Source organism: Dendrobates tinctorius, unplaced genomic scaffold (assembly GCF_039654945.1).
Source record: "Dendrobates tinctorius isolate UK_male_01 unplaced genomic scaffold, ASM3965494v1 ptg000151l, whole genome shotgun sequence".
NCBI lineage: Eukaryota > Metazoa > Chordata > Amphibia > Anura > Dendrobatidae > Dendrobates > Dendrobates tinctorius.
The window spans coordinates 25,784,754-25,809,016 of NW_027361818.1; the positions used below are offsets into that span (position 1 = coordinate 25,784,754).

At 44.0% G+C, this 24,263-nt stretch overlaps 1 protein-coding gene across 6 annotated transcripts in view; it reads left to right on the top strand.

Moving 5' to 3' along the window:
• Positions 1 to 24,263, top strand: part of LOC141050273 (uncharacterized) — a 149,452-nt gene that overhangs the window by 79,972 nt on the left and 45,217 nt on the right. For all 6 annotated transcript variants that reach the window (XM_073547157.1, XM_073547159.1, XM_073547158.1 and 3 more), the window contains 4 exons: positions 33 to 320; positions 1,918 to 2,203; positions 14,637 to 14,689; positions 20,080 to 20,162. In XM_073547157.1, the coding sequence (XP_073403258.1) occupies positions 33 to 320; positions 1,918 to 2,203; positions 14,637 to 14,689; positions 20,080 to 20,162 (710 nt within the window). The remainder of the gene's footprint in view (positions 1 to 32; positions 321 to 1,917; positions 2,204 to 14,636; positions 14,690 to 20,079; positions 20,163 to 24,263) is intronic.

A 24,263-nucleotide genomic window follows, 5' to 3' on the forward strand; every position in this document is an offset into this window, starting at 1 on the left:
GTGATTTTTGATTTTTTTTTTTTTCTCTCCAGCTGGAGGTCAAATAATGGAGAAATACAAAGAGTATCTGATTAAAAGAATAATGTACGTCCATCCATTTATCAATTATCTGTGCCATGAAGATCTGCTGATAAGTGGAGACTTTGATTACAGACAGAGTAGACCAAACTCCAAGGTCATGATGAGACTTCTGTACGATGTGATCAGAGACTGGGATGATGAAGACAAGGACACCGTTTGTCAAGTGTTCTACCGTTCTAATCCCAGTGTTATTTATGAACTGAAAATGCTAGAGAAATTATCGAAATGTGAAAAACCAAGTAAGTGTAAACGTGATCAAATCGATTTCTTCCTCCACTGCATAAAAAAATGAGAAATATTGCATTTATTGGAAACTTATTTATAATTTTTTTTTTTAAAAAGTATTTTTAATTAAACCCAGAATGGAGAAAAATAAAAATCTTGCCCACCATGCCACCATTACCACCAGCCATTTCATCTAGTGGAGCATTCTGGCGCCAGCTACGACCATGCTGGAATTGAGGTCCAGTGTTGGCATTTAGAAGAACACCGGTCGGCATTCTGTGCGGTAGATGTGAAATTTTAATTTTTTTTCTCTACTTATTTCTGTCCAATAATATATTTATTTTAAATATCACATAATTCTGTTTATATTCTTTATTGTGTCTTTTTTGAATGCTTATTTTTGTTTTTTCTGTTAAGTTTAAATGATCTTCAGAGGAGATTAAAAAGTAAAAAACATAAACAGTAATGCAAAAAGTATTTAGTCAGCCACCAATTGTGGAAGTTCTCCCAATTATAAAGATGAGAGCGGCCTGTAATTGACATCGTAGGTCGACCACAACTATGAGCGATAAAATGAGAAAACAAATCCAAAAAATCACCTTGTCTGATTTGGCAAGATTTATTTTGCAAATAACAAAGAACAAATGTTCTAGGTCAGGCTAATAAAGGGTCATATGATAAATGTTCTTTTAACTCAGAAATGGCAAGGATGGCTTCCAATTAGTTGAGTGCTATGTTTTAATACATTTATGGTAGTACTGTAGTTGGTACACACAAGGAAATGTTGCAAGACCTACAGAGACTTGGGTTATACCCATTCCTGAAAAGCTTGAGGTTTTGGAGTACAATAAGTATAGGTAGAATGTGTGATTTAATATCTGATGAATAAACCAAAATGTCATTCACGTAGATGATTACTTGTATCTCTGAAGATGTCATTAGCAAAATTTTGAAAAACAGCCGGCTCATTACATCAAAAGATACTCATAATGACCCTTAGGTGTGTTAAATGCCGTCTTCTACTCACTCATCACCTCCTCTTGTATGGACCAGCTTAGGCTGCTTTCAGACTTGCGTTATGAGGCGCAGGGCTGCCATTAAGCTCCGCCCCTGGCTGCGCCTCCTCCGGTCAGCTCCTCCTATGGGTGCATGATGCTGCATGCGACCGGCGTACCCTATATTTAGTGTTGGGTACCCTGGCCATGCGCTGATCTGCTTTTGCCAGCGCATGCGCCCTTTTGGCACTGCATCGATGTGCACCAAATGCACCGTGTTACAAATTGCCTACATGACCTTCTAATTAGTATTTTTCCTCACCCTTAATATCTTCGCCCTCTATCTCTATCTTTTGTCTCCCCCAATAATAATATACCTGTCCCCTGTCCCTGTTCTCCTTTCCCCCTCCTACCTATGCCACCTCTCTCACTAAATGCTTTTCACAATGTATATCACCGTTTAAACACCAAAAATCATTGGAATACCAGATTGGGGAAACCCATCACCTAAGTAGGTGGATGAACCATCACTTGTCTGTGCTGCACATTATATTTTTAATAAATTAATAAAATGGTAAACTCAAGCTTATATGTAATATGTATTTTATGGTTGCAGGTGACTTTTCTCTATCGTGGCACTTTGTAGACAGACACAGAGACGCGATCATAAACCAAACCTTGGACATCATTCCATTCTTTGATCATCTATTGAGAGCAAGACTGCTGACCTTGGAGCAATACAACACACTGTGCAATATAAAACCTTCCCAAGAGGCGCTGAGGCAGCTCTATGTGTATATGAAATCCTGGCGTATCAGTGACAAGGAGAAGTTTTATGAAGCTCTATCCATACACAATATGTCTCTCATCAGAGATCTACGAAGTAAAGACAGCATTGAAATGTAAATACTAATAATATAGAACCTGATGATATATCTGGGGGCAAGAGAAAGGGAAAAGCTAATGGTAATAACGCCGTCTGGTCTGAGCAAGGTCTGGTCTTCTAGACCTGTGGTCCCCAACCTTTTTAGCACCAGGGACCAGCTTCAAGCAAGACCATTCTTCCATGTCCCCGCAGGACGGGGATGGAGGTGTGGCAGGGGTGGGGCTTTGGTCATAAGGGGGTGTGGCTATGTACTGGGTTGTAGTTTTGTAGTTCATACTTATCATTTAATTATAACATTTATAATGTGAATGTGACTCAACTCACCATAGGTTTGGAATGAGTGGGAGCACTGGGCTTGTTTTCCTGCAACAAGACGGTCCCATCTAGGGGTCATGGGAGACAGCGACACCCTTGTATGCATGGCTCCGCTCCCACTCTTGTATGCATGGCTCCGCTCCCACCCTTGTATGCATGGCTCCGCTCCTACCCTTGTATACATGGCTCCGCTCCCACCCTTGTATGCATGGCTCCGCTCCCACCCTTGTATGCATGGCTCCGCTCCCACCCTTGTATACATGGCTCCGCTCCCACCCTTGTATGCATGGCTCCGCTCCCACCCTTGTATGCATGGCTCCGCTCCCACCCTTGTATGCATGGCTCCGCTCCCACCCTTGTATGCATGGCTCCGCTCCCACCCTTGTATGCATGACTCCGCTACCACCCTTGTATACATGGCTCCGCTACCACCCTTGTATGCATGGCTCCGCTCCCACCCTTGTATGCATGGCTCCGCTCCCACCCTTGTATGCATGGCTCCGCTCCCACCCTTGTATGCATGGCTCCGCTCCCACTCTTGTATGCCTGGCTCTGCTCCCACCCTTGTATGCATGGCTCCGCTCCCACCCTTGTATGCATGGCTCCGCTCCCACCCTTGTATGCATGGCTCCGCTCCCACCCTTGTATGCATGGCTCCGCTCCCACCCTTGTATACATGGCTCCGCTCCCACCCTTGTATGCATGGCTCCGCTCCCACCCTTGTATACATGGCTCCGCTTCCACCCTTGTATACATGGCTCCGCTCCCACCCTTGTATACATGGCTCTGCTCCCACCCTTTTATGCATGGCTGGGCTCCCCCATCATACTTACCCTCACACTGTCGCTGAATTTCCCTGCATCTCTATCCTGGCGTGTCAGCTTCTTCCTGTGCGTAGCGGTCACGTTATACTGCTCATTAAGGTCATGAATATGGACGCCACGCCTATGGGAGTGGAGTCGCGTCCATATTCATGACCTTAACGAGCGGTACTACGTGACCGCTCAGCACTGGATGAAGCTGCCGCGCCCGACAGGCATGCAGGAACTGAGGGTGAATATCGATGTCTTCTGGAAGCCAGCGGTTGCAGCTGTCACTACAGTGCTACAGCCACCTGCTCCCCTTGGGTCCAGCATCCGGAGCAGTGGCTCCGCGGACCGGCAGCAGAACTGCAATGGCCCGGTCCTGGGCCGCGGATCGGTGGTTGGGGACCCTTGTTCTAGACCTTCCTGACATGGTACACTTCTCATATCCAACATGTTACTTTATTATGGGATAATGATTCAAGAATGCGTCTTCTTACGCAAGTGATGTCTAATCTGTTTTTTTGTGACACGTACTTTATGTTGCTGGTAAATTCAAGTCAATATTTTTTTGTTTATTTCTATAAAAAGTAAAGACTAAATTCTCAGAAAATGGAGAAATGTTCAGCTTTTCTGACCTTTAATTCCGAAGGTTATTTCATATAAATTTGTTATAAATGTACATTTATATATGCCTCCTTTTATCTTGGAATAGTTTTTTTCAATGATGAGTAATTGACTTCAGAAATTGGAAAGCCAATAGGTTTAGCGTCAATTTTGTAACCCAATAATGTGAAGAAGTGTGAGGAAACACCTTCTAGATATAATACCTTATGTGTGCAAAGGATGTTGGAAAACGATTAGAGACTAGTTTGCCGGTGTCTTCTCAGTTTATTATTTAATTATACTGTGTATATCTCTCGATATATGCTCTGTTTTTGATTTCCTGGGCCTGCAGGTGCTTTACGACATCTGTGGGTATGTGAATGTAACTGGATGATAGAATGAGATACTTCTGAAGCACAGTCTTGAGAGAAGTTTGTTGTCCAGACTTAACCCAATAGGTTTATCATCAACCATTGTGAGCAATCAACTTGGCTGAGAAGCGTAGGTTAGAGTCGTTGGCTCAAACTCGGAGAAGGCCGTACTCGGGTTTTGTACGTGAGTGAAGCCCTTCAGGCCGTAGAACTATAAGAGAGAGCTGGTTACCAACTATTTCTAAAGAGTGGCTTAAGAGAGTTGTCTCCGATTGTGTTGGACTGTAGGGTGTAGACAATAAAAAGTGATCTGCCCAGTTAAAGTGCTTGTGAGAAGAATGATCAAAGTGAAACTTTTCTTATCTCTTTATACTCCATATTTTTTTTATAGTTAACCAGAAATACAAAAAAGGCAATTATCTACCAATATCCCTATCAAAGTCTGACAAAGTACCTATGAGTAGGATTTGTGTGGTCTGGAAGTCCTACAGTATGAAATTTCTCTCACGTTACTTCTTGTTTAGTATCACTAGAGATCAGCGGATCAGGCAAGATTCAAATTCACCAAATTACAAAGATTTTCTATTTACGTTTTATTGGCAGCAAAGTTATTCTCATCAAATTGAATGTTCCTTACTTCGCTCTGGGTCTCTCCAGGCTCCAGAGCATAAAAAAGGATGAAAAAACATTGCAGAATACATTATCAGTCAGCTGTCCTGCCATCACCACAGTCCTCTGACCTGCCCTCCATTTGTACATTTCAAGATTGTTATATACTGTCTGTAATCTCACAATATTGTAACCAATGTTTCCTATTACATAAAGTACAATGTGTCATTCGAAACAGTATTGAAATCACTTGCATAGGTAAGTGTTCCAAAATTATTGTTACATAAAGTGGCACATATATGATTAGTAAAAGGGGTTGTCCACTACTAGGACAACCCCTTCTTAAACTAAATGTTTGGCCCTGATAAAATAATAAAGGCCATATTAATAAAGCACTTACAGGTCCCGGGGCTGTGATGCGGTGGAATGACGTGTGATGCCCGGCGCCCAATCAGTGCTGGCATCACGGTCTCCGCCTTCGGACAAACTGGACATGAAGAGGAAGTCCAGGTTGAGCTGCAGCCCTGCCTTCTTCATGTTCTGTTTGTCCAAATTCCGAGATAGTGCCAACATAACTGATTGGGCTCCAGGCACAACGTGTCACAACACCACATCACAGCCCTGGGGAGAGCAAATGTCGACACCGTGGGAATGGCACCGTCATGGGAGGTGAATATAGGCTTTATTATTTTATTAGGACCAAACATTTAGTTTAAGAAGGAGTTGTCCTAGTAGTGGACAATTCTTTATGTAGTCCATCAACTCATCCAGAAATTGGAATTTGGCAAAATTCTGATGTTTCAAGTATTGATTTGAACAGATTCCAGCAAGACGGTGACTGTATAGCTGGATTTGAGTTCTGAGAATGGCTTAAAAGAAAAAATCTTAAAATCACCTATCTTTGGCCCTCCCCATAGCTCGTCTACTGTCATTGGTCCTCCAGTTGGCTTCTCTGTATTTAATCCTCTTTAATATTTTAAGGCCCTCAGTGCTGCCGTGTTTCACTAGGCTCCAAGCCATGACCTTCAATATAACATGAGTCATTGATAGTAATCAATGTATCATGCCCTTCAGGATTGTTTTAAGCTCGATCAATATCATTAATGTCAGTAGCCTACATGAAACCCAAAGGGATGGCACAAAGCCTAGTGAAAAACAGACGTGCTGAAAGCAGAAGATACAAGAGAAGGAAGTGGAGCCAGACGAAGGGTCAGCAGAAAACTGTGGTTAGGGTCTAAAAGACCAAATTTATTTCAATTAATTTTCATCTCTGTGTAATAAGAAAAAAAACTTTGGGTCTTTCCTGTTGGAATACTTACCAGTTATTAGTATACAGTCTAGTATGGAATCATCCAGTTTTATCCCAGTGACTTACGCAAAAAAAAAATAGAAATACCATAATAAAAAGGAATATCCCCTGACATGGTGTCACAATCCTACCGCTCAGTGTGTCTAAGGCTAGTTTCACATGATTTTGCCGGTGCTTACGCCCTTTTGGTGCTGCGCCGAGCGCACAAAAATGCAACCCAGTGCGTTTGGTGTCAAAAGTGTACCAGCGCACGACCAGCGTACCCAACGATAAATATAAGGTACGCTGATCGCATGCAGCATCATGCCATCAGAGGAGGAGCTGACCGGATTGGACACGGCCGTGCGCTGCGCCCGGTAATGCTAGTGTGAAACTAGCCTTAGACGCAGTGACTAACAGCTCAGTAATCCAATCTAGTGTAGGGGCGTGCTCAGCTGTCAGTATTATGAGTGACATCTTGGTTGTCCAATCTCTGTTCCAAGTAATTACTCAGCTACTTAACTAAGCTGTCTTTCCCAGATAACTGCCAGTCGTAGGCTTTAGCTCTGCGTGTGTTCTGTCCTCACTAATGAACCGGGATTCATGTAGCTTATACAGGCAGCTAAACTGCTATACTGAGGGTCCAATAAGAAGACTGTAGGTTGAATCTGTGCTTTATTGAACGTAGTGGCATATTGATATGGTGACACTACAAGTAAAACATATAAATACAATCAGTACTGGGTTCATAGGAATACATAATTGCTAACCAGGGGAGAGATAACTAAGCAAGGAGATCTAAGACAGAAATTAGATGTGGGAAGCGTGATTACCTACCACAGATGCTGACACGAGAAGTAGAGGAATGAGATGTTCACAGGAAGCAGCCTTGAGAGAAAATGGAAGACTGGGGAGAAGAATGGGGCTGGAATAGATCATAATGCTTTGCAAACTTATCCAGAATACATTGTGAAATGGAGGGAAAGAGAATTCAGGAAGTACAACGTATAATAACATGCAGTTATGACTCTGGCCACTAGAGGGAGCCAGAACAACGAAAAGATTAAATCTATGGCTGAAACTGAACATTATAGATATTCACAGCAAATCATTGTAATATTATCAAAATAGACAGTCAAAGGTTGTGAATTATGTCAGAGACAGAACACTCCCCGTCTGGCATCAAACGGATGTCACCATTCTTATTCTCTGAAGACAGCAATAGGACCAGCTCAGTTACTGGTCTGGAGAATGTCTTAAGTTCATTCCCTTTGGCCATCCTAAGTTCGACTTTGCGGACATTGCCATCTTTACTCGGGAATGTTGCAGTCACTAGTCCAAGTAGCCACTGGTTTTGGTGGTCTTGACAGTCTTTCACAAGGATGAGGTCACCAATCCTCAGATTAGGCCTGGTAGATTGCCACTTCGTCTGTGGCTGCAGGGTAGACAAATACTGTTTGCGCCACCTGTCCCAGAATGTATTGGCAAGACTTTGTACCTGTCTCCATTGGCGCTTGTACAAGTCCATAGCATCCAGTCCTCCTGGAGGGGCACTGGATAGTCCAGTTTTCTGGGTGAGGAGAGTAGCTGGAGTCAATAACAAGGGCTGGTCAGAGTTATTAGGGACTGGAACCAAGGGCCTTGCGTTGATTATAGCTGCGGCTTCTGCCATGAAGGTGGTTAGGCTTTCGTGGGTAAATCTTGCTGCTCCTTCCTGAAGAAGAGTAGAGTCAAGAATTCTCCGTTCTGGATCAATCATTCATTTCCAAGATCCACCAATGTGTGAGGAGTGAGGTGGGTTGAATGACCGTGTGCTACTTTGGTCAGTGAGGAACCTCTCAAGAGTCTTATGGTCTAGATTTGAAGGTATTCCCAATTCTTTTGCTGCACCAATGAAGTTGGTACCTCTGTCTGAAAGTATATGTTTGATACGACCACGGATGGCAATGAAACGTCTCAAAGCATTGATGAAGCTTGAAGTGTCAAGTGACACAATGAGCTCTATGTGGACGGCTCTGATTTACAGAGAGGTAAACATGAGAGCCCAATGTTTACTATTGACTTGTCTTCCTCTCATGTGACGAGTAACAACTGACCAAGGTCCAAACACATCGAGACAAACGTTGGTAAAAGGAGGATCTGGGCTGAGTCTATCTGCTGGTAGGTCATCCATATTTTGGGTTTGAGTGAATGTAGTAGATGACACTACTGATGAGTTTCTTTGCACCAACAATCCACAGGCCAACAGTTCTGATGGCTCCTTCTGTAGATAGTCTTCCTTGGTGTTTGACTAAATTGTGATAGTGTTGTACGATTAAGTAGGCAACATGACATTTCCCAGGAATGATAAGAGGGAATTGCTCCTCAAACTCCATTTTAGCTTCTTTGAGTCGGCCCCCTACTCTCAGCAGACCGTTGTTGTCGATGAATGGGTTGAGTTTTCTCAATGCGCTGCTCGCTGGTATTGGAGCTTTGTTAATGAGATATTGGATTTCCACAGTAGGTTTCTCTCTGAACTGTGGAGATGATGTGGTTTCTGGAAGATTCCAAGTCGGAGGCAACATAGGTGTTTTTACAGAGATGCCAACCTCTATATTTTTCTGTGTCACAAGCTCTGGTGATCTTGAATGAGCGAGCTATATGAGTCAGGCAGGTGATGGCTCGAGTAAGTGACTTCCAACTTGAAAATTTGTCAAATCTGTGAGATCCAAGCTGGATAGCAGAAGTCATTGTATGAAGTGTAGACACCTGAGGGCGGATTTCAGCATCTGAGTCCTCTCCTACTAGTTCAAAGGTGTCTGGACAATGTTCCTCAGTGTACAATAATTTTGGTCCTGAGAGCCATGTTGTGCTCTCTAGTCGACTTGCGTCAACTGCTCTAGTTGCATTATCTGCAGAGTTTTGGTCCGTGGGGATGTAATGCCACTGTTTTGGATGAACTGAACCTAATTTGTAGCACTCTTGTTGACATAAACATAGAATCATCTGGTTTTATTGTGGATGTATCCAAGGACTACTTTGCTGTCTGAGTAGAACTTGGCTTGTGTCAGGTCGATATCCATCTCGGATGCGATGAACTCTTCTAACTCAATGGCTAAGACTGCAGCACAAAGCTCTAGCCTTGGTATAGTGTGCTCTGGTTGTGGAGCAAGTTTGGCCTTCCCCATAATGACTACAATGTGGCTCTGACATTTGGAGTCCACAGTTTTGAGATAGGCAGCAGCAATTGCTTTGACAGAAGCATCTGCAAATACGTACAGTCTTTGGCTTTGTATTTCTGTAGACGGCACAGGGGTGTATGGCCTTGGCACATTCAGGTTGGACAGGGCTGCTAAAGAGTTTTTCCACACCTCCCACAGGATTCTCTTATCAGGTGGTAGAAGTGCATCCCAGTCAGAATTCTCCTTACTTAAGTCTCTTAGTATGGCTTTGTCTTGTATAGTAACAGGAGCTGCAAAACCCATGGGATCGTACAGGCTGTTGATGGTAGACAGGACACCTCTGCGTGTAAAAGGCTTTTCTTCCTGGCTGACCTGAAAGGTGAAAGTGTCTGACTGTAGATTCCAGAGAAGCCCGAGGCTGGGTTGTAGTGGTGTGGGGTCTGACCCCAGGTCCAGGTCCCTGAGACCGTTAAACAAGTCTTGTGAAGGGAATGCTTTCACGAGTTCTTGGATGTTTGAGGCTGTTTTGTGAAACCTGAGGTTAGAGCAAGCAAGCATCTCTTGGGCTCTCCTGAGAAGACTGATGGCAGTCTCATTTGAAGGCATGGCTTTTAGACAGTCATCAACATAAGTCTTTTTCTATGAATTGTCTGACATCTGATCCATAAATGGCGACAACAGATGAAGGGCTATTGCCAAAGATGTGCATCTCATGCGGTACTCTGTGACTTCTTTAGTAGGATCATTGTCTCTGTACCAAAAGAATCTTATGAAGTTCCTGTTTCTCTCACAAGGAAACAATGGAATATTTGCTGGATGTCAGCGATGAAGGCAATGTAATCCTTACAGAAGCACATAAGTACTCCCAGCAGTTTGTTATTGAGGTCTGGTCCTGTCAGTAGAACAGCATTAAGGGAGACATCATCAAACTAGGCACTGGAGTCAAACACCACTCTAATCTGGCCAGGTTTCTTAGGGTGGTATGCTCCAAACATGGGTAGGAACCAGCATTCTTCAGAGGCTTTGAGAGTGGGAGCTAGTTCTGCATGGCAGTTCTCAAAAATCTTTGACATGAAGGAGAAAAAGTGATCTTTCAACTCTGGTTTCTTCTGCAGATTATGTTTAAGAGAGGAGAAACGTTTTAATGCCTGATTTCTGTTGTTTGATAGACGTGGTCTTTGGGTTCTGAAGGGGAGAGGTGCGACCCAGCTGTTTGTCTCATCTTTTACGAGTCCCTTGTCCATTACCTCTAAGGCCAACTTGTCTTCTACCGACATTGCTACTTGGTTTTTCTTGCTTAGTCCTCTGGAAGACTGTGCACTCCAACTGATCCTCATAGCTTCCTGACACCACTGCTGTCATGAGTAAAGTCTATTAAATGATTGGGTAGTTGGATGCTGTGTGGTAGTTCCTTGACATGGAACTCGTTGTTGCAAGGTTGAAACAGAGATGGGCGTCCCTTCTCCAATGTAGTTGTTAGCATACTTGTCACCGAAGATGGGGCGTGCATTTGTCCCAAGCATACGTTTCCTATTATGACCCATCCTAGGTCTAGCTTTTGGGCATAGGGAGCATTGTGGAGTCAATTTATATGACTTCTCACTTTATGAACCTGTAGGATATCTCTTCCCAACCGCAGTATTATCTGTGCCTGAGGGCTGAGTTCCGGTATAAGGTGTGCTATGCGTTTCTAGTGAGCATGATGGATTGCCACATCTGTTGTCTGGGATCTGATTACACTCGATGATTGTAGGTAGTGGTAGGCAGAATTGTCCGTCTAAGGACTCAATTTCGTAGTCAGTGGCTTTGCTACCTGCTGTTATCACAGTACCTGCACATGTCTTTAATGAGTAAGGAATGCTTGGTCCTTTGATGTTGAATAAGTCAAAGAATGTTGATCTAGCCAGGGATCGATTACTTTGATCATCCAAGACAGCATACAGTCTCACAGCTTTGTCTCTATGACCCTTTGGGTACACTCTAACGAGGCATGTCTTAGAACAAAACCTACTGTCTATTGTCCCTTTACAGACTTCAGTACATTGTGAAGTGATCTCTGGCGTAGCTGCATCAGTGCTCTTTTCCTCCCCGCCATGCTCACTGTCAGCTGGCGTGTTTTGTGCACTCCATGGAGCAGGGCCAGGGTGTAGGGCAGTGTTATGATCTGTGGTGCCACATTCTGTGCATTTTACGCTGACCTTACAATCCTTGGTGAGATGAGTGGTGGATGAGCAGCACTTGTAGCAGATACCGTTCTCTTTCAGGATGCTTCTACGATCTGGCATAGATTTCCCTCTGAAGGCTCTGCATTTCAGGAGAGGATGAGGCTTCTGATGAAGGGTCCTGCACCTTTGTCCAACCTGTAATTGGAACTTGGAAAAGAAACATAAGTCTTGTGCACTGCCACAGATGTTCTGCGTGGGTTTGCAGCCAGTGGTGGTGTGGCATATGACATTGCAAAGTCAAAGCTGGGATCATTTCTGATTGTCGCTTGTTCGTGTATAAAGTCTACAAAAACGGAGAAGAGAGGGAATGAAATGTGTTTGTATTTGTACATGGAACCACGTGTAAGCCACCTCTCCTGTATATTGTAGGGCAACTTTTGGACTATAGGGTTAACACCTTTGGCTGTGTCAAGGTATGCAAGTCCTGGTAGGTCGCCTTCACATTTGGCAACTAGGACCTCTTGTAGCAGGTCACCTAGCTCTCTAAGTTTTGGGAGACCTTTGTTAGATATTTTATTAAAGTCATCGATTCTTTTGAACAAGGCTCTCTCTATTACCTCTGCAGAGCCGTAACACTCATCTAGCCTCTTACAGATCTCTTTAAGGCCGATTTGAGGGTGGTTTATATTAATGTCTCTGATCCTTACTGTGTGTTTGACTGACTCTTCTCCCAGGTATTTGACTAAGAGGTCTATCTCTTCCCTGTGTTCTAGCCCCAAGTCTCTGGTGACATTTTGGAAGCAAGCTTTCCAAGCTCTGTAACCTTCAGCGTGGTCAGTGATTTTCATGAGTTCCTTGGCAACCAGATCATGCCGTGTGAAGAACTTAGCAAATTTTGTTGTGATCCGGTTGTCAGCAGAGTATACTGGTGATGGGTCACCCTGATAGTGATGTGAGGTGCGTTCATGCCTGTTAGTATCCTCAGGGTGGCGTCAGCCGGTTTCTTATGGCTTTGGTCTGACGTGCGGTGTGTCAGCAAGGTGATTCACGTTGGTTACCAGGTGAGGGGCAAGGTAGACATTAGCGGAGTTGTTTTGCTCCACGTTTTCCTGGAGCTGAGCCTCTTGCTGACTCTCACTCGTTTCACTGGATGTGTCGTGATCTTGGTTATAGTTTGGATCAGGAAGTTCATATACATACTGAGATGTGCGTTGTGGTGAATCTTGCAGTGGCAACTTCAGACTTGAGTCACTGCTACGGCTATGCAACTCAGGGTTGTGCGCGGCTTCTAGTGATTCTGCCTCGGCTAGCGCTGCAGCAGCCTCTTTTTTTACTGCTAGGCTCTCTAAGGCGGCATCCACACGTGCCTTCTCTAACTGCGTCTTTCTGTCTTGCTCATCTCTTTTTAGGCATAACCTTCTCTCCTGCTCCTCTCTTTCTAAGCGTGGCCTCTCTGTTTCTATGCATTACTTTCTCTCTTGGTCTTCTAGGCGTGCTTTCTCTAATTTAAGTTCTATCTCCTCTACGGCAAAGCTTGCTAGTATCTTGGTGGCTTCAGCATTTGTGAGAGTAATGGCGACCGTGCTGCTGATGGATACAGTCTTTGAGAAAACGGATGTTGCAGATTTTGTCCTGTGTGATTTGTGGGACATGGTGTATTGGAGGGATGCTTGGCTGTGCAGAGATTGCTGTAGCTGTATTAGTCTCTGTGTAGCCGATGACTTGAATCTCACTAGATAGATTTCTGCAGTTTACTAGTTCCCGCAAGCTGGATGAAGAGCTGTCTTTTCCCTGAATTGCACTAGCTGGATGGTGCTGTGTAACTGGCCTCTGCAGGATGGAAGACTCTTCTATCTCTCAGTTCCCACTAGCTGGCTAGCTGCTGTTTTACTGCGGTCCTGCAAGATGGAAGACTTTTCTCTCTGTATTCCCACTAGCTGGAGAGTCTGTGTTTCACTGTTCTGTCCTCACTAATGAACCGGGATTCAAGTAGCTTATACAGGCAGCTAAACCGCTACTCCGGGGGTCCAATAAGAATACTGTAGGTTGAATTTGTGCTTTATTGAACGTAGTGGTATATTGATATGGTGAAACTACAAGTAAAACATTTAAATATAATCAGTACTGGGTTCATAGGAATACTTAATATACATAATAGCTTACCAGGGGAGAGCTAACTAAGCAAGGAGATCTAAGACAGAAATTGGATGTGGGAAGCGTGATTACCTACCACAGATTCTGACACAAGGGGAGTAGAGGAATGAGATGTTCACAGGAAGCAGCCTTGAGAGAAAATGGAAGACTGGAGAGAAGAATGGGGCTGGAATAGACCATAATGCTTTGTAAACTTACCCGGAATACATTGTGAATTGGAGGGAAAGAGAATTCAGGAAGTACAACGTATACTAACATGCAGTAATGACTCTGGCCACTAGATGGAGCCAGAACAATGTAAACATTAAATCTATGGCTGAAATTGAACATTATAGATATTCACAGCCAATCATTGTAATATTATCAAAATAGACAGTCAAAGGTTGTGAATTATGTCGAAGACAGAACAGCATTGCTTGTCCTCTGTGACTTGGGCTCTGAATTTTGACAATCTGATGTTCTGTTGCCAGACCCTGGATTTGCCTACTGCCTATCTGTTTTTTATCACCCCTTTTGTCTTGATGCACTATGACCTTGGAATTCTGACTCTGGACTGTGACTTGACTACGCCTTTTGCTTTTTCCCTTTGTATATGACAAGCTCTCTTGGAATCTTTCCACGGATCTCTTGACTATTGAAATGCTTGAAAATGTTGCAAGATCAAAATCATAAAAATCTTAAAAAATAAAAAACATAATATAATTTGGTTAAATATTTTTTATTAGAAAATACATTCTCAAAAATTCAAGTGAGGAGAATACAAATCATATTCCTGATTGCATTGTTCCAGAGGAATGTGTGTGTTCTAGGAGCTTAATTCTTGTCAATGATTGCAATGGAAAAGAAGAACCTCTCCATATTTATCTGGATTTTCCCAAAGTAAAATACTTTGTTCAGCAAACAACAAATATTAGTTGTTTCAGATGAAAATAAGTAAATGCAATAATTTTTTATTTTCGTTTTTTTTTTTTTTGCAGGGAGCTCCCTTTTTCTTCAGACTTGCAGACAAAATCTGTCACTTTCAAAGATGGTAAGGATTGCTGCTCTTCTTCTTATGTCTAACAACAGTGTTATTGCTCTAAGCAATAAATAATCCTGCAACATTTGAACAATTGACAATGATTCCATTATGTACTAGTGGTTTTCAACAGTACAGGAAGCAGAAGCGTCACAGTTCTTCCAGGCGGCAGACCGATGTGATTGACTGCACCAGTCAGGAGACTTTGAGCAGCGTAGCATCAGAGAAACATCTACTGACTGCTGCAGGCAATCACCGTCCAGTCATCAGTGGGGTCATATCCACCTCCTGTGCTGGTCTAACCATAGAGTGGCCTGCCATTCATCCAGGTGGCTGTCAGTAGGTGGGTGTTAATGAGTTTGTTACTTCTTGTCCTAGGGAAAGCTTTCATTTTGCCCAGGCATTCGCTAAAAGAAGCAGAGATAAAAATTAACTCTGCACTAAGTAGTTATTACTTTCTAACTGCTAGCTGGACTGCCGAGCTCCAGTATGACACCTGATAAATCCCAATAATTAAGAAGGCCACCATACACATCATAAGCATCAATTTCAGCAGGATTGGGTCTCCAGACTCTCACTTTACAGAAGATGGTAAGGGCTTGTGGACATGACGTGGTTTTTAAGACCAAGTGTTAGTTTATGGAGCTCACACATTTCCAATTTTCTCCTCGGACTGAGTCTGTCCAAGGAAAAAAATCACAACTTGCGTGATTTGCATCCAATATTCAGATCAAACTCAGCCGTGCAAGTCAATGAGTTGACGGGAAACCGGGGATGAACTCGGATGACATCTGTGAGTGCAGTCTGATCTTTGTGAACTGACAGAATGGAGAAGATGGAGACATTTTTTTTTTCACCTTCTTCTCTCCCGAGAAAATTGGATCCCACTGTTCTGACATTCTGATCAAATTCTGTACAGAGATTAGCATAATCAGAGCGAGTTTCTCAGATAATCAAAAATAAGGTCTTGCGACCCCGACCTCGAGTGGAGAAAACTCCATCCTCTGGAATTTTTGTCAAAGAGACTGATAGAAATTTTAAGGCAAAAAAATCAACAAAATTAATTAAAGGGGGACCTTATGTAACATGTTCAATATAGATAAACATTACCTTTGTTGTGCCTATTAAAAACAAGACAATACCCACGCACACAAACAAGCAACCGTGCTGGCTACCATAACAATAGATAATCGACAAATATTTACAACCAGCGGAGGTTGGCACCCTAAACATACAATGAGATTGGCGCCCCCGCTCCTCGGCGGCTGTCCCTAGTGCTCCTGAATGCCCCCATGTTGGTGCATCACCCATATAACCATAGAGCATATAGGGGTTGCCAATCAAGGATGATTAGGTAGGCAACAATAGAAAGTATGTGCAAAAGAAGTGAAATGGCAACACAACAATAAAGTGGCATGTGCAAACAATGAAAGTACCTCACTACACCAATGTGCTCTCCCTCTGTGTCTGAACTCCCTTATTGTCTTACCCACATAGTCTTTTGGGCAATTGCAGGTGGCCACATATATCAGTCCAGAAGTTTTAAAGTTAGAAAAATCAAGGAGAAAAAAATTGTGATTCTCCGTGATTTTGTGGCTGATAAAGGTAAAATTGTTCTTTTTGGGTCTAGGTGCCGCAGACAGTTCATCATACGACCCCCAAACTCTGCATTCAGCCACAGTACACTGTGAAGACAGTGAAGCATCATGATATGGGAATGTTTCTCTTACTATGGTGCCAGACCTATTTACCACACACCAGGGATCATGGACCAGTTTGCATATGTTCCATTACTTGAAGAGGTCACGCTGCCTCATGCTGAAGAGGATATGCCCTTGAAATGGAGGTTTCACCAAGAGAATGACCCCAAGCACACCAGTAAATAAGTAAAATCTTGGTTCCAGGCCCACAAAATTGAGGTTATGGAGTGGCCAGCCTAATACCTGGACCTTAATCCCTGGTGGGACATCAAAATAGCCGATTCTGAGGCAAAGCCAACAAATGCCAGAGAGCTTTGGGATGTAGTACAAGTATCTTGGGGCTGGAATAACAGGTGCCAGCAGCCAGAAGATGGGTGACTGTATGCAACATAGATATAAAGCCGTTCTAAAAAACTGTGGGTAATAACTAAATATTAGGTTAGTGATTCACAGGAATGATAAATCCTCAAAAATATGAACGACAAATGCCGACACTGCGGATTATTAGAACGGCGCAATGTTCATTTTCTTTTAATTTTCTGTAAAGTAGTTAAAAATGATCTACAGTAGACCTCCTAGACCTCCTTGTCCTAGAGCATGATTCCCTCCTCTATATTTGCACTGACACAGAGTAGTATCACCACCTCTGAGAATGCACCACCAAGTCTGGCAACGTCACAACCACAGCTATGCCGTTTAGTCATGTCCTCCATCTCCTCCAGCCTCCTGTCATCTGAATAAAACTATTGATTTCTAATCTGAACTAAAATAAGTTGTTCTTCTGAAATATCTTCATTAGCTCCCAGGTGGCTGCAGGCTTGGAGACTAAAAAGCTGAAAGGATAAAGATGTAATTAACAGAATTGAAAGTCAGCTATGTAAGAGATTACGTGTTACCAATGCAGAAGAGGAGAATTGTTCAGAAAACTGACACAAACTAAAGGTGTTGCTGTCAGAGGTAACATCCTCCTATTGTAGCTGAGATGACAGATGGGACATTATGCCTCCACTTCCTTCACACTACTATGCTTTATCGAATGAGGAAAATCAGGGCTGTGGAGTCGGTAAGCCAAACCTGCGACTCCGACTCCGACTCCTCAATTTCCCTTACACCGACTCAAACTCCGACTCCACGACTCCGACTCCGACTCCCACACATATTGCTTATATTTAAGTGAAAAATTTATTGTAGTACAATGTGAACCTCAGACATTTAATCATTTTTATGATCCAATAATCAAGATATTTAGATAGAACAGAATATATATTGGTGTACTACCCGGTTTTCATTCTTTTTGGTACAGATACGATATGGATAGACAGATATGGATAAATGGATAGATAGAGCAGATTTCTAATCTGCTTTTGCTATTGAAAACATTATCTATGAGCTCAAAAACCTTTCAGGTGATGCAGTTTTTTAAAAAGATGATCAGCTTTTGCAGCTGAAAAACGTATCCTCAAAAAACACAGGAAAAACGCTGTGTGTGAATGTAGCCTTAGATCAGGAATATAACAGCCATTTATAGGACATTTCATAACTTTCCCAAATTCCTATGAAAAAATATTCAGCACATCCTGCATTGAATTACTGTACCCAATTTATTATATATTTTAGGAGTCGGAGTCGGTCCATTTTATACCGACTCCAACTCCGACTCCGACTCCACCAAAATGAGCACCGACTCCGACTCCACGACTCCGACTCCACAGCCCTGAGGAAAATACTGACTCGGATTAGGTACTACCAATACACATTCCAGTTGGTTCAGTGGTGCTGCTTAGCCATATGATTTTTTCTTTCAAAGTACCATATCCGTTTTGAAATGCTAGGTTGGGTACATGTGGCGCCCAGAAAATCAAATGCAATAACAGTGTGATACACAAACCGTGATTCGGGATAGTCAAGGAGTTTGAGGTCAACAGCCAAGAAGTTATGTCATGAACAGTGTGAAGAGACAAAGGCGTAGTCAGGTAATGCTCCGAGGTCAAAATATCAGGAAGATAGCAGATCAGAACAAAGAGATTAAACATACAGAGGGTCAGAACAAGGTCCAAGGTCAGGCAACAAAAGATCATCATCAAGCAAAACACTAGGCAGAGAGAAAACTAGCCACACTTAGTTGAAGCTACGTCTGACACAGGTCTGGGACTAACAGCCCAGCTAAGTAGCCGGGCAATCATTTGGGACAATGAACACCTGGAGACTTCCAGAACTTCCCAATCTCAAATTGAATGCTCGAGCTGTCAATCAAAACACCAACAGCGCAGCACGCCCCTGAATCAAACTGGACAATGAGCTGTCAATCAAAATACTGACCGCTTCAGCACACCCCCTGTACCAGATTGGAGAGCAGAGGCTTCAGTATCTGCATCCCAGATACACTGAGGGGGTGGAATCATGTCAAACAGCTAACCATGGTTTTGGTGTGTTGTGCATCTACTGGTTTCAAAAAGGACATCACATAAAATGTCAGCTAGGTACACACCCAAAAAACAAATGCAGTAAGACAACAGTGTACATTATTTTTGTACTTTCTGTGCTTACCGATTTGAATTAGTAAGACAGGTATGCAAAAAGTAAAACAGATGTATCTTATTTTTTAATTAATTTGTTGTTTAAACAATCTTCTCGCACCTGAGAAAATTCCTCAACCAAAAATGCTGTGTCAGTCGCTAAGTAGGTAGACTCCTGGAAAGCAAAATGCAACAAGAGGCCCAGTATTGTCATTGGGTGAATGGTTGAACAAGTAAAACAGGAATGCTAGATGAAAACGATATGTTTTTTTTTTCTCCTAAAAAACACTGAGTGCTCTGAGGTTCTCTCTTTAGGCTGTATGCTGCATTCCCTGCTTCAGCTTTTACATAGGCTGTGATAGTTCCTCCTTCTTTCTTGCTCCTTACCTTGTGATGCGATCGCTGCAGAGCATTATGGGGAAGCCTGAGGTTGTAGCTTTAGCTTTGGCTTTATCATGAGTATATGATTATAATTTGTATGTCACATGTGTGACTTTTTAAATGTTTCTAATGAGTGTTGTTTTGGTGTTTTGTACCCAATAAAGTTTTTTCATTATATATATATATATATATATATATATATATATATATATATATATATATATATATATATATATATATATATATATATATATATATATTTTCCTTGTGATCCCAGTCTATACGGACGATAGTCTTTTTTTCTTTTATAGTTAAATTGTGTTCTATGGGCCTCGGGCGTATAACAACATATGTGTTCTGTGGTGCCCTCCAGCTCGATTCATTGTGTCGAAGCCTGAGGTTATGAGAGCCTTTTTGGGTTGAAGTGGCGATTTGCAATTTACAGGAATTGAATCGGAAAGTGGTACAATTTTCCAGGACCTGTGAAAATCTTAACATTCAACATGAATTGAATTTACATTGAATCAATTTTATTGTTTTTTTACTTGTTAATAAGAGGTTGTTGTGCAATAGGTGATAACCTATTTAGACTGAAAAAATCAGGGCATCCTTCTCTTGATAAAAAAAAAAGCCAAATAGTTACGGCCCAAGCAGGCATGGTCATTAATGGGTTAATTTCTGTGTGAGAGGTTGTTCAGTAAAACATACTGTATGTGACCTAGTGTAGCCGAGAGATGACCATTTTCCAGGAATGCTGTATTTTGTAGTATGGCTGACTAATGTTTAATGCTATCACTATTTACAGAAACCATTTACAAATCCAATATGTCCGACCTGAGTTATTCTGCGATCACAGAAGATGAAATGAGCTGTACATTGTGCGATCAGGTAACATCATGGTCATCACATGTGACAAGCATAAAGATGTCCTGACCCTCAGTAATCTAGAGAGCTAAGAAACCCTTTCTAGCTAACCTATTAGATAGGAGCGGGTCGGGCAAAATTCAAATTCACCTGTGTACGCGGTTTTATTTGGAAATTAATTCTGGGAAGTGATTGACCCAAACTGAATGTCCCTTAGTTCGCTCTTGTTTTTCTCTAGACCCCAGAACATAATAATCGTAATATGTGAAGAATAAAAAAATAATAATGTTAATCACCGCTTACGTCTCCGACCCCTCCACTACTCAAACATGAATTCAGTCCTCACAGCATTTTCTGATCCCCCGCTATTTCTATTGGAATCTTCGGGCCTCTCACACTGCGATGGACTTCTGGGTATCACAGCCCCCGACAGAACTCTGCACAAGTGATCGAGCAGTCAACGACTTCATAACAAAGTATGCTGTGACCTGTCTCCTGCACAGAACCATCACAGGAGCCACCACACCCCGACAATTGGCACAATGTGAGAGGCCCAAAGATTCCAACGCAAGCATCGCCTGTGAGGATTGGACAGGTGACCATGAGTAGTGGAGGGGCTGGAGAGGTGACCATGAGTAGTGGAGGGACTGGAGAGGTGACCGTGAGTATTGCAGGGACTGGAGAGATGACCGTGAGTATTGCAGGGACTGGAGAGATGACCGTGAGTATTGCAGGGACTGGAGAGATGACCATGAGTATTGGAGGGACTGGAGAGATGACCGTGAGTAGTGGAGGGACTGGAGAGGTGACCATGAGTAGTGGAGGGACTGGAAAGGTGACCATGAGTAGTGGAGGGACTGTAGAGGTGACCATGAGTAGTGGAGGGGCTGGAGAGATGATCGTGAGTAGTGGAGGGACTGGAGAGCTGACCATGAGTAGTGGAGGGACTGGAGAGGTGAGAGAGGTGACCATGAGTAGTGGAGGGACTGGAGTGGTGACCGTGAGTAGTGGAGGGACTGGAGAGCTGACCATGAGTAGTGGAGGGACTGGAGAGGTGAGAGAGGTGACCATGAGTAGTGGAGGGACTGGAGTGGTGACTGTGAGTAGTGGAGGGACTGGACAGGTGACAGTGAGTAGTGGAGGGGCTGGAGAGGTCACCGTGAGTAGTGGAGGAACTGGAGAGGTGACCATGAGTAATGGAGGGACTGGAGAAGTGACTGTGAGTAGTGGAGGAACTGGAGAGGTGACCATGAGTAATGGAGGGACTGGAGAGATGACCGTGAGTAGTGGAGGGACTGGAGAGATGACCGTGAGTAGTGGAGGGACTGGAGAGATGACCGTGAGTAATGGAGGGACTGGAGAGGTGACCATGAGTAGTGGAGGGACTGGAGAGGTGACCGTGAGTAGTGGAGGGACTGTAGAGGTGACCATGAGTAGTGGAGGGGCTGGAGAGGTAACCGTGAGTAGTGGAGGGACTGGACAGGTGACCATGAGTAGTAGAGGGACTGGAGAGGTGACTGAGTAGTGGAGGGACTGGAGAGGTGACTATGAATATTGGAGGGACTGAAGTGGTGACTGAGTAGTGGACGGACTGGACAGGTGACAGTGAGTAGTGGAGGGACTGGAGAGGTGACCATGAGTAATAGAGGACCTGGAGAGCTGACTGTGAGTAGTGGAGGGACTGGACAGGTGACAGTGAGTAGTGGAAGGACTGGACAGGTGACAGTGAGTAGTGGAGGGGCTGGAGAGGTGACCGTGAGTAATGGAGGACCTGGAGAGCTGACTGTGAGTAGTGGAGGGACTGGACAGGTGACAGTGAGTAGTGGAAGGACTGGACAGGTGACAGTGAGTAGTGGAGGGGCTGGAGAGGTGACCGTGATTAGTGGAGGGACTGGAGAGGTGACTGAGTAGTGGAGGGACTGTAGAGGTGACCATGAGTAGTGGAGGGACTGGAAAGGTGACCATGAGTAGTGGAGGGACTGTAGAGGTGACCATGAGTAGTGGAGGGGCTGGAGAGATGACCGTGAGTAGTGGAGGGACTGGAGAGCTGACCATGAGTAGTGGAGGGACTGGAGAGGTGAGAGAGGTGACCATGAGTAGTGGAGGGACTGGAGTGGTGACCGTGAGTAGTGGAGGGACTGGAGAGCTGACCATGAGTAGTGGAGGGACTGGAGAGGTGAGAGAGGTGACCATGAGTAGTGGAGGGACTGGAGTGGTGACTGTGAGTAGTGGAGGGACTGGACAGGTGACAGTGAGTAGTGGAGGGGCTGGAGAGGTCACCGTGAGTAGTGGAGGAACTGGAGAGATGACCGTGAGTAGTGGAGGGACTGGAGAGATGACCGTGAGTAGTGGAGGGACTGGAGAGATGACCGTGAGTAATGGAGGGACTGGAGAGGTGACCATGAGTAGTGGAGGGACTGGAGAGGTGACCGTGAGTAGTGGAGGGACTGTAGAGGTGACCATGAGTAGTGGAGGGGCTGGAGAGGTAACCGTGAGTAGTGGAGGGACTGGACAGGTGACCATGAGTAGTAGAGGGACTGGAGAGGTGACTGAGTAGTGGAGGGACTGGAGAGGTGACTATGAATATTGGAGGGACTGAAGTGGTGACTGTGAGTAGTGGACGGACTGGACAGGTGACAGTGAGTAGTGGAGGGACTGGAGAGGTGACCATGAGTAATAGAGGACCTGGAGAGCTGACTGTGAGTAGTGGAGGGACTGGACAGGTGACAGTGAGTAGTGGAAGGACTGGACAGGTGACAGTGAGTAGTGGAGGGGCTGGAGAGGTGACCGTGAGTAATGGAGGACCTGGAGAGCTGACTGTGAGTAGTGGAGGGACTGGACAGGTGACAGTGAGTAGTGGAAGGACTGGACAGGTGACAGTGAGTAGTGGAGGGGCTGGAGAGGTGACCGTGATTAGTGGAGGGACTGGAGAGGTGACTGAGTAGTGGAGGGACTGTAGAGGTGACCATTAGTAGTGGAGGGACTGGAGAGGTGACTGAATAGTGGAGGGACTGGACAGGTGACAGTGAGTAGTGGAAGGACTGGACAGGTGACAGTGAGTAGTGGAGGGGCTGGAGAGGTGACCGTGATTAGTGGAGAGACTGGAGAGGTGACCATGAGTAAGGCCTGTTTCACACTTGCTTTTTTTTGCAGCGCGTTTTTCCCGCAAAAAAACGCATTGAAAAACGCATACAAAAGCATACAACTGCTGCGTTTTTTTCAAGCATTTTTATGAGCATGCATGAAAAAAACGCAGCGTTTTTAAGCGTTTGTATGCGTTTTTAGTGCGTTTTTACCGCGTTTGCGTTTTTTTCCAACATTAGGTGGCCACTCACACTAACCCAAACCATGACTTTACTAACCCTGACCCTAACCCTGACCCTAACCCTTAACCAAACCATACTTAACCCTAACCCTAACCCTAACCCTGACCCTAACCCTGACCCTTAACCAAACCATACTTAACCCTAACCCTGACCCTTAACCAAACCATACTTAACCCTAACCCTAACCCTGATCCTTAACCAAACCATACTTAACCCTAACCCTGACCCTAACTCTAACCCTAACCCTGACCCTATCCCTAACCCTAACCCTTAACCAAACTATACTTAACCCTAACCCTGACCCTAACCCTTAACCAAACCATACTTAACCCTAACCCTGACCCTAACCCTTAACCAAACCATACTTAACCCTAACCCTGACCCTAACCCTGACCCTAACCCTTAACCAAACCATACTTAACCCTAACCCTGACCCTAACCCTAAACCCCCTTAACTAACCCTAACTTTACCCAAACCCCTAAATTCCATTGTCTAAACTAATGGTAAAAAAAAAATCGCATGTGCAAAAAAACGCATACATAAGCATGCCAATGCGCACATATGCTCACCATAGACTTATAATGGGTGTCTTGCTGTAAAAAAACGCATTGCGCGCGCATGCGTTTTTTTGAGGCAAATCGGACGCACAAAAAATGCAACAAGTTGCATTTTGTGCGCCCGAGCGCATACCGCAAAAAAACGCATGCGCGGTAAAACGCATGTGTATGCGCACATAAGCGCATCCCATGCAAAGTATAGGAAAAAAAAACGCATGCGCTATTTAGCGCTAAATTACCG